Here is a 10,825-nt window from a genome sequence, read left to right as displayed (position 1 = left end):
CTGACGGGCTCGCAGGTCTGGAGCCGGCCGGGAGCTGCTCGCCGAGCTGGCACACGTGCATGGGTGGAGTGCTTCCACTGCTGGTCTGGGCTAGCTGTTAAAGAACAGTTGCAATGATCTGTACTTCTTGCCAGTAGGACTTGTCTAACTATTTGTTCCAACTTCCTTCAATAAACTGGTCCGATAAAGTAGGCAGTCTGAGGAACTTAGCATACGGGAGGTGCCCTGGAGAGGAAGAAATTCCTGTTGTCCTGAGCAAGAACTCTGCAAGAACTGCCATGCTTGGGTGACGTGTTTGTTCTAGGCTCTAGTTGAGATACTGAGGTACTGAGCTCTCCTGCTTAGTCTTAACTATGATTTCTTTAAAGTGCATTTTCTTCAGTGTTAAACAGACTTATTCTAAAAACATGCAAACAAATAGCCTTGAAAGGGAATGAAAGGGAAAAGAGATCTATAAATGGAAGTGCACATTTTAAATAGCTGCCTAGACAGATGATAAACAGCCTTCTTAAGTTAAACTAACTTCCTGTGGATTTGGGTGTTTTGTTCTGAATGGGGAGGGGATGAGAAGAAAATGCTTGCATCATGTTTTGGATCTGCAAAACAAAATTATTAGCATTGGTTTTACAGTGATGCCTCTGAGATTTTTCCCTCTCTGTCCTAAATTGTAACTGTAAGGATTAATAATGGGGCATATATTATAAAGAATTATAAAGAATTCATGATACACAGACATGAGAGATGTCAAGATAGCACATGAAGGTGCAGAATGAGTTGCTTAACTACATCTAGTGTAGTGGAGAATTTTTGAAGCTGACATTGGCAGATTTTCTTGAAAATATTTGAGGTTTCAGGTGTAATTTTGAAATTCTGGTCTGTAAGTAACATAAATGAGTAAATAAATGAAAAAGCTGTAATTCTTGCCTGATGACTTGAGGAATTTATTATTATAATTTTTGCCTTGAAAACTAACCCAGGCATTTAAATAGATATAAATTCTGCCTCCTGTAATTGTTACTGGTGCCTTTTCTTATCTCCTAGCTTCCCACTTAATGAAAGATGTCAGCAGTTGGAGCAGTGTTTTCCTGCTCCTGTCTCCGTTCTGGTGTGTGGCTGCTGAAACCAGGAATGCAGAAGATGAGCTCCTTACACACAGCAGCCAGGTGTGCTGCCAGGGATTATTATGAAGTGCTCGTGTTGGGTGGAGGTGCTGGTGGAATCGCCATGAGTGCTCGGATGAAGAGGAGAGTGGGGGCAGAAAATGTGGCTGTTGTTGAGCCAAGTAAGGTGAGTGTCCTTCTGCTGTAAAGCACTGTAAAGAATAAGCATTTTACATGTGACCAGATGGGTCTGATTCTCGTCCCTCTCCAGCCTCACATGTTTTTAACTGTGGATAGTAAGCCAACTAACCATCTTTCAAAAGATTTTATATGACACTTTCTTCTCCATGAGATTTGTGCATCCCTGCGGCTTTGTCATGGAAAAATCTTAGTTGCTTATACAGCTTTTCTTGAGAATAATACAATGTTTAGAGTACGTTGCTCCCATTTGGAGCAGTGTGCCTTTAAGTCCCTTTAAACAGTTTTGAAAGGTCCATTTGAACTTTTATTTCAGACTCATTACTATCAGCCCCTGTGGACCCTGGTTGGTGGTGGTGCAAAGCAGCTGGCAGCTTCTGCACGTCCCATGGGAAGTGTAATGCCTTCAGGTGTTGAGTGGATCAGATCTCAAGTTACAGCATTGGATCCAGATAAGAACTATGTCTGGCTGGAGAATGATATCAGGGTAATAATGAAAAAAAAAGTTTTTTATGTCCTGAGTTCTGTCCTCTTCCTGCAGATTCCCTTCAAACTGCCTATTGAGCAAGGCCTCTAGCATCTAGGAGGCTGAGAAATTCCAATTAGTCGTATATACTTGATCCTAAAATCTTTTTCTAATAAAAATTGTGGTAGATAACTAGGTTAGAAATACTATTATCATAAGCTTTTGCCCTGTTTATGGTGAACTGAACAGAAAAGAAAGAATATTTTGCTCCAGTTACCTGAGTCTGTGTATCACAGAGGCTGTGTGTGTAACTCATAATGCAGTTAGCATTTTAACTTGAATTCTTAGAGCTTAATTTATGCTACTGATGCTCCCTATATCTCCTTCCTTTTAACTCTGTTGCTGTCAGGTAACTGAAATTTACTTTGAGATAATGCTTTGGTTCCTTTGTCTAAAATACTTTTTGTTCCTTACACAACAGGTATCTTACAAGTATCTGATAATTGCTCTTGGAATTAGTCTGCATTATGAAAAGGTACTTGTTTTACAGTAATCATATATTTACTAATTTTAATAGCATCACGTACATTCATAAAAGTAAATGGCTTTTCAGAACTGTTTATACTGCAAGGTATTGAACACTATGAATTAAAGAGCTAGAAGACAGACTAATGACTTTACTCCTTCCACAGATCCCTGTGTAATAACCCAAATTACCCTTGGGAAAGCCTTTCATGATAACTTTGTGGCATCTCTGTGGCAATATCAGCAGATGGGGCAGCAAGTTAAATCCAGAGCTTTAAGGCAGCTGTAATAATGAGATAATAAGGTGTGCTGACTGGAGTCTGAGGCATCTCTTATGTACACAGAATGAGGAAAACAGAGCAGTCAGTAAAATCTGACCTGCAGAATTAATTTGAGCTACCCTCACCTTTCTTAAAGGATGCACTTCTAAAGGAGCCAGCTGAGTTACCAGGCTTGTGTTTGAATAGGCTCTGGGGCCCTTCCCTTGTGAAATGTTTCCTGTACACTTCACACAGTGACACTCTGAGGAAAATGTTGGTGCAAGAATGACCACAGTGATAAGTAGGAGGAGGAAAACACAAAGGCAAGATGTCTGAGCAATTTGACTTTTGTGGTTTTACCCTGACCTGAATATGATGTAATACCTGCCAATATATTTAAGTATCTGTTTGAAAAGCTTTCAAGATATGTGTCAAGCCAGAGCTGGTCTCAGTTAGCTACAGTCACAAATAAGCTCTGGTGTTTAGGTCAGTGGAATGAGGAGTTGCAGCATGTTCAGTGACCCTCCTCTCAGTCTTCATATCCATTGATTCAGTACAAGCTGATAAAAATAAATTCAGTGTATACTAGTAGAAGCCATGTAACACAGTTAATCACTGTGTAATGAAGACTCACAGTAACTTTAAAACAAAAGTGGACACTTGAAAAAGGGAGATGGTTTCTCTTCACCAGCAGTGTATTCTGGTGCAGACTGGAACATCCCAAACACATGGCAGTGCATGTAACATGACTCCATATTCTCACAGAACTTCTGCAATCCATTATTTTGAAATGAGTACCACTTCCTTTCTCACAATCAGATGCTTGGGTCATAGTAGGAGTAATAGGGAAATAATTACTGGATGCAGATTGGTTAAAACAAAATGATCCTAGGCAAATACAGGTATCTGCAACTGACTACAGGAAAGTTTCATTCACCTTATAAATTTTCATAAGGCTTTTTTTTTTTACATTATTTTTACTTGTGATGATGTGGCAGTGACTTTATATATTCTTACTCTGAATTTCAGTCAGCAAAAACATGGGACTGGGTCTGCACTGAAGACATGCTCAGATGTTGCAGACCTAAGTAATTTCACAAAATATACATCTACAAAATCATATACTAAGTTCTAAAGGAAATAACTGTTTTATTGCTAGGCCTATTTTTAAAAATACCAAGTAGCAAGTTAGTATGGACTTTGTTATTGATAGAAACTTCTTATGTAGTTATTTCTCAGTCTGTATTTAATGCTTGTCAATGATGACAAAACTTTTGCCATCTGTACTTGAAACCTTAATTTCTCTTTTCCTAGATCAAAGGCTTGCCTGAAGGTTTTAATCACCCTAAAATAGGTTCCAATTATTCAGCCCAGACAGTAGAGAAAACATGGAGAGCTTTACAAGATTTTAAGGAAGGAAATGCTATCTTCACTTTTCCAAATACTCCAGTGAAGTGTGCAGGGGCTCCTCAGAAGATTATGTATTTAGCAGATGCATACTTAAGAAAAGTAAGTCTTTTACCCTCTCTGCCAGTGCTTTTCCTCACAGTTGGAAAGAAGTCTTGTTCTAAGGGTTTCATATTATCTTTAAAACAAATATAAAAGACATGAGAGTGCTGTGACTCAGGATTATTAAAGTGACTGAGTTGGTTTTTCATTTTTAATGCGTAAGGAATGCAGATAAATGGATTGTACATAAATGTTTAGCATATATTTAATATCAGAGAAACTTGTAGAATTCAGAAATTCAGTTCAGAATTTCATACTGAAATAATGGCTTGCCCTGCTTCTGGTGAGCTGCAGATACAACTGTTCTCAGCCTAATTTATTACCATAATGGTGCACCAAAATAATGCTGGCTGGAATTACATCATTCTTGTTACTTTAAGTACTTCATACCTGTTGCCATTTATCTACTAGTCTGAAAAGTGGCTATGCTTGCTCCTTGGGGTGCATTATCTCAGCATCAGGAGGAATCTTAGCCAGGCAAGCTTAGTGGAAGCAAAAGACAACTACAGGTGGAAGCATCAGGCTTCATATGTGTTTAAGTTTCATGAACTACCTGCTGGGTGAGTACCTGAATTATGCACAAAAGTGAAGATTTTTGAAAGCTTTTTAACACTAAACTGCTTCAAGAATTTAACCTGCATACAGCAGTTCCTCAGTGCTTTGCAGCCACCTCTTCTCATGAGTTGTTTGTGTGAGGTATCTTCAGGACCTCATGCTGAAAGGGCCTACCTTCTAACATGCTGTGAAATATTAATTAAACATTCATTAATAATTGAACTGCATGAATAGTTCTATCAGCTCTTTAGTTGTGCAGCACAGTTCTTTTGTCTCTTCTTGTCACAGTTTCTTAATAGAAAAGGCTAATTGGATCTCCTCCTGCAGACAGGAAAACGTTCCAAAGCAAACTTCATGTTCAACACCTCACTTGGTGTGATTTTTGCTGTTCAGAAATATGCTGATGCATTGCTTGAAATAATAAAGGACAGGAACATTACTGTTAACTACAAGCGCAACCTCATAGAAGTTCGAGCAGACAAGCAAGAAGCTGTGTTTGAAAACTTGGACAAACCTGGAGAGACTGAAGTTTATCAGGTCAGGAGCTTTCAGACCCCTCATTTGGTTCTCTTTCTTTTCCTTGTGTAGTGCAAAGTAACTTTTACATTGTTATAACACAGTCTGCCTCGTTGTGCATTGCTGTTCCCCCTGAGAGTACTATCTCTAATTTAGCAGAATATTAAAAACTTTGAAACCAAGGTGGAGAGAAGACAAAATGTCTCATAAATAATGCCTGGAATCCTGTATGCCATGGGAATGTCTCAGGTGTTTATGGAGGAAGGCAAATTTCTTCCAAATGGAGTTGCTTGATAAGGTTCATGTTAATTAAAGGATGCACTTGAAATTTGAGAGCAGATTTTCATTCTATATACTTATGTTTAAAAAACCAAAACAGACTCAAACCCAAGAAACCCTCTCTCCACACTGTGTTTATTGTTTTATACCAACAGGTAGAATTTGTGCTGATGAACTAACCATTGAGTGCCTTTTCTTTCTGTTCAGTATGAAATGCTGCATGTGACACCCCCAATGGGGCCACCTGCTGTACTCATCAACAGTCCTGTCTCAGATGCAAGCGGCTGGGTGGATGTAGATAAGGAGACTCTACAACATAAAAAGTATCCTAATGTCTTTGGTATTGGAGACTGCACCAACCTTCCAACATCAAAAACTGCTGCAGCTGTAGGTAAAGTTGCATGTGTATGTTTGTGTGTGTAAATGACAAGAGTGGAGTCAGTAAGCTTCTTGAGTTTGTTACTCCTGAGGTCATTACTTCAATTTTGAGCTTTCCAGATCAGAGTCTCCTTAGCCAACTAGCTACCTACAGACCATGCTGATGTCACAATTCTATTGTTCCAGGTGCCTCACAGATTAACTAATTCTATTTTTTGTGTTCATAGAATGTCATATAATGAATGTTCTTGTATTCCATCATCATTCAGTAATGAACCTTTCTGCTTTTTCTTAGCTCCTCATGCATGTGTCACCTAACTGATAAGTCACTATCAAAAAATCACATGTTCTGGCCTTGTAGCCACAGGTTCCACAATTAAAACACTTTAGGTGTATGGTCTCACCATAAAAGGCACCATAAAAGGCAAATAAGAGTAGGAAAAAACCCCAGGCTATACAGTATGTTATTGATGTAATGAAAGGGTGGGGTCTACAGTTACAGCACTTAAAATGAAACACAAATTCAGTGTGCCAGAATGTCAGTGTTTGATAAGACTGAGCAAGTATAATTTATTATAGGAGAATGGGCATAGGCTAAAAATATCAGCTCAAGTTTCATTAAGCTTTAACATGTTCGAAACAGTGAGGCCAAAGCATTGGCCTTTTTTTTTTTTAATCTGAGTCAGTAAACTTACATGTAAGTTCAATCGCAGCTGAATTGTCCAACAAAATGCCTGGCTACTACTGTTTGCTTTAGTAATGACAATAATTGTTGGCTGAAACAGTCTTAGTACATTTCTATTTCTTTCTTATTTAGCTGCACAGTCTGGAATCCTGGATAAAACCATTTCTCTGGTAATGAAGAACAAGTTGCCAGTTAAAAAGGTACTTACAGTTCTTGTCTTAGGGAGAAATTCTCTTGAATGTTTTCTTCCTTCTTATGCTGGAGGTCTTGCAAGCAGCTCAGTGTGTGAACTAGAAGGCAGGAAAGGCTTTGCCTCTGCAGTTGTGGTGCTAAATGGTTACTTGCTGCATGTCAGAGTAGTAATGGAATTGCACAGTACATGATACTGCCATTGAAAGTATTACCTCTTTGGAGCCCTGAAGGTTAGAGGCTGATTAGTCAGGGTTTTCATCAGTGCAAGTGATTTACTTACACTGTTGAGGTAATACCTGCTCCAGAAAAACTCTTGCAAACTTGCTTCTCCTGTGTAGGATATGATCTTTTAAGGAGGTAAACTGAAGCTTCTGTACTACAGCTGTTAAGCTTAAATTATGTTCAAATTTGTCCTTGACCTTTACTTTTATTTTACACGTGGCTTCCTTGGGGGCAATAACCTGAATATCCTGCAATTCTCTGGATATTCTCACTAAAGTTCCTGTTGGCTTGTTGAAGCAAACCCCAACTCTTATCCAGATCTGCTGGTCACCAGTTCCACTGGTTACACTGACCAGCCACTTATGACATTATGCCCTTTTTTGTTCTAGGTTAGGTATAATTTCAGCAATGTTAAGCAGATCTACATTTGAAAGAGTGGCTTAGTATTATGGTTAATAAACCAGAACTGGCTTAGCAGCCTTCCAGTTTCACTGATATTTACACTGGAAATGCAGAAACCTCCTAGAAAGTTACTTTGAAATGTGAATGTTAGCCATGGCCTTTAGGCTTTGGTCAGAATAATGAGCAGTGGGTATATTTCATTGCAGTATGATGGATACACATCCTGCCCACTAGTGACAGCCTACAACAAGGTGATTCTGGCAGAGTTTGACTACAATGGTCAGCCTTTGGAGACCTTTCCCATTGACCAGAGTAAGGAGAGAAGAACCATGTACCACATGAAAGCTGATATGATGCCTCTGCTCTATTGGAATGCACTACTTAAGTAAGTACTGAAGAAAAACAGTCAGTTATAGACACCTGTTCTGGTTTAGTTCCTTGCTAGAATACAAGCAAAGTACATCCTCAGTTGTGATCAGAGCAGCACTCTAATGCTCATCTCTTCACAGTATGGTATCTTATAAAAAAACCTTTCCCCAGGCCCTACTTTGATAGTATGTGAAAGAATTTTCTCTGTTTCCAGGGGATACTGGGGAGGACCAGCTCCTGTCAGGAAGCTGATGCATCTGAGCTTGAAGTAGCTGCTGGTTCTCAGCATTGGTTAAAACCTTCTAAAGAAGTGGACTGGTTTCACACTGGATCAGTACAAATCTTCCCTCTTGGAATACCTGGCAGACATTTAACTTTTTTTTAATCAAGCTTTGGTCAATAATTTACTTTTCCTCCTATGGATTAAAGCCTTCTAAGTGCTCTTTCTGTGCTCTTTTATGTAAACTGAGGCCTTAAACTACTTCTATATTTGCACAGGAATCTGACCTTGCCTTACTCTACAGATTACTACAAGAATTGCTAGAATAAATACTTTCAAAGCTATTCTGTATGCAAAATTTTCTTCTTGAACCTAAACTGATTTGTCGGCATTCAAAATCAATGCACGCACTGGATTTAACAGTTATTCAATGCCAGTAAAATGGCCTGAAAGTCTCCAGTTCCCTAATTTTTGAAGAACATCAATCCTAATCTCTAAGCATACCTGCTGCCTAATTCTTAGAGGAATGCATGCAGAGTTTTGAAAGCAGAGAAGTCAAAGCAGTGTGTGTATATAGATACACACACTCTCCTAGGATAGCTGAACCACTTCACATCAGTTCCACTGTAATGTTTTAACCCGTGACACTAACAACATCATGAAAAGAGTCACCTGAGAAGGCATTCTAGACTGAAGCACATTTTAAGATCACAGACAAGGGGGAAGTGCTTTTTAATTATGGCCATACAGAACTCAGTTTTCAAGGGAAAGGTTGAACAAAGTTGAATTTGGGAGTTGAGTCTTCACAGAAGCTGGAACTTGAGAGGCAGTCAGGTAGACAGCGTGGAGCAAACAGGAATTATCTTCACTCACAAGAATCAGCAGCAGCTTATTTCTAAACAGAAAAATAGATGTGAACATATTTTGAGCTACAGTTTCATACTTTTTCAACACAGGTTTTAAAAAGTTTGCCTTTGAATTGCAACATGACCTGGACATACCTGGGTGTTAAGCAGTTCCTCAATCTTATTCTGGATCTGTCCATACACATCGTTAAACAGCTCTTCCTTTGATTTTGTCCCATTCAAATGCACTTAAAGAAAGTAAAATAAGAGAACTATAACAATGTCTCTGTAAGCTTGCCAGATCCTCACTTAAAAAGCATGCACCTAGCTAGTATCAGAGAAATCTACTCCCTCCACGTGCCTCACCTCCTCTCATGCATCTAACCAGTATGTATGGCACAGGTTTGAGAAGCAATCTCATCAAGTGCTTTTATCATTAAAGACTTACCCACATCAACTCCAAGTTCTTCCATTATCTTCCTGTGCTTGATGTACATAGGCCAGACGTGGCCATCAAACAATCCAGGTGGATCTGGTACAGTGTAATTCCTTGAACTGTAAATTAAGGCATTGTTACTCTCAAGTACTCCAATAACAATTCAGGGAAATGATAGATCCTTCCTTGGGCTTCTCTAGACATTAGCCTAAGCCCATTGACTCCAGTTTGATGTCTGAGCTTATCAGAAGTCTGTAGTTAGCAAGAGCTGCAAGCATCAATTTATGCAAATAAACTGAAATTTGATGTGCAGGTTGAAAGTGGTTAAAATGCAAAAGGAGCTCCCAAGACAGACTGATCTAAATATTGGTGAATAAACTCTTAAAAGCTTTAGCAGAACTTTGGGTAAATTAGCTGCCTGCTTATTCCTCTTGAAATGTAATTCAAGTTTTCATTTGCAGTAAGAACAGAGTATGTGTGCAACAACACAGCCAAATGTAAAACCTCAGATAGTTTGAGACCTGGGAACTGTGTAACTGGAAAACCAGCATGAGAGAAAGCCTACTGAAAGGTGTGTGCAGAAACGGAAGGTTACATACACGACACAACAGCTTGGTGGGAAGTCAGAGGTCAGTTTGGTGAAGGAAGCTACAGTATTCTAACTCAGCAGCTACATTTGCCTTTATCCTTTCTCATCTAAAAGCTTCAGAGAAACAAAGTCTTGAATGGGTAATGCTAAAGTCTTTTAAAGTCTTTGAAAAAAATTACTTGAATGAGTTAGATATTATTGGGCTAGAACTCAGGCAAACTTACCTTCTTCTCCTTTTACACTCTTCATATGGAATGGAAAGAAAGTACCGATGGTGGAACACATCAATCAGTGGCCTGAAAGAGACGCCTGCTTGGTTACACCTCAACTAATTAGTAGCAAAACCCAGAAAAGTAAAACTATATCCATTTCATGTACTTAGAGCCACCTTTAGACTTGTGACACCTAAACTTGTCAGTAGTCAATGCCAGCTACTAACTCTTGGTTTAGAACAAGTCTTTTTACTCCCTTGGAGGTTTGCCCATTACATTAAGTAACATAAAAATCCAAATATATGAAGACACAATTGATTACCTGTAGGTGTAAAGTAGGAAGCCTTCAACAATAAGAATGTGGATTGTTTCATCTCCTCCCTCCTTATCTTCTAAGATCTGGGCATCCAGTGTGTTGTTGATCCCATGAGAACGTTCAAATTTGACTGGGTTTTTTATCCAAGCATTTATGGTACTCATCATAGCTTCCATATCTAATGCGCTAATCACTAAGACAAAACAGACAACTATCATTAAGCAGCAATTAAACATCATCTAGTGATACAGTCAGTACAAAACAGTGCACAGAAAGAATCAATATACTCTAAAATTTTGAGTTATGCTTTGAAAACACTAACAAAGGCTTACCATCATACTGTTTAAACCCATCTTCAACTTCTATCTCATCTTGGGGCTGAAACAGTAACAAGAGAAAAAAAACAAACCTGCTTGGTCAGGACAACTACTGAGAAGCTCAATACCCGTTTCAAAGCAAAATTCAAGATCCAAACCCTGAAGCTACAAAGGGGAATCTTAACCCTCCACCAGGTTCCGTTGCGTGCAGATAAAACAAGCAGTACGATAAAG

At 38.9% G+C, this 10,825-nt stretch overlaps 2 protein-coding genes across 2 annotated transcripts in view; one reads left to right on the top strand and one right to left on the bottom strand.

Moving 5' to 3' along the window:
• The first annotated feature begins 1,039 nt into the window (after positions 1 to 1,039).
• On the top strand, positions 1,040 to 8,220 carry SQOR (sulfide quinone oxidoreductase). The gene is made up of 9 exons (XM_005419627.2): positions 1,040 to 1,287; positions 1,615 to 1,785; positions 2,246 to 2,299; positions 3,864 to 4,058; positions 4,941 to 5,150; positions 5,616 to 5,799; positions 6,604 to 6,671; positions 7,494 to 7,672; positions 7,871 to 8,220. The coding sequence occupies exons 1-9, from the start codon at positions 1,060 to 1,062 to the stop codon at positions 7,926 to 7,928; spliced, it is 1,347 nt and encodes a 448-aa protein (XP_005419684.1). The 5' UTR covers positions 1,040 to 1,059; the 3' UTR covers positions 7,929 to 8,220.
• Positions 8,221 to 8,576: 356 nt separating this feature from the next.
• LOC102036181 (nicotinamide riboside kinase 2-like) overlaps positions 8,577 to 10,825 on the bottom strand; it is a 5,914-nt gene continuing 3,665 nt past the window's right edge. The window contains exons 2-7 of the mRNA XM_031055895.1: positions 10,607 to 10,683; positions 10,281 to 10,467; positions 9,971 to 10,042; positions 9,170 to 9,276; positions 8,878 to 8,969; positions 8,577 to 8,771 (exon numbers count right to left, since the gene is read on the bottom strand). Coding sequence (XP_030911755.1) covers positions 8,766 to 8,771; positions 8,878 to 8,969; positions 9,170 to 9,276; positions 9,971 to 10,042; positions 10,281 to 10,467; positions 10,607 to 10,683 — 541 coding nt within the window. The 3' untranslated portion in view covers positions 8,577 to 8,765. The remainder of the gene's footprint in view (positions 8,772 to 8,877; positions 8,970 to 9,169; positions 9,277 to 9,970; positions 10,043 to 10,280; positions 10,468 to 10,606; positions 10,684 to 10,825) is intronic.

Source organism: Geospiza fortis, unplaced genomic scaffold (assembly GCF_000277835.1).
Source record: "Geospiza fortis unplaced genomic scaffold, GeoFor_1.0 scaffold171, whole genome shotgun sequence".
In the NCBI taxonomy this organism is placed as follows: domain Eukaryota; kingdom Metazoa; phylum Chordata; class Aves; order Passeriformes; family Thraupidae; genus Geospiza; species Geospiza fortis.
Note: the sequence above shows the minus strand (reverse complement) of the source record. Positions and strands in the feature narration are given on the sequence as shown.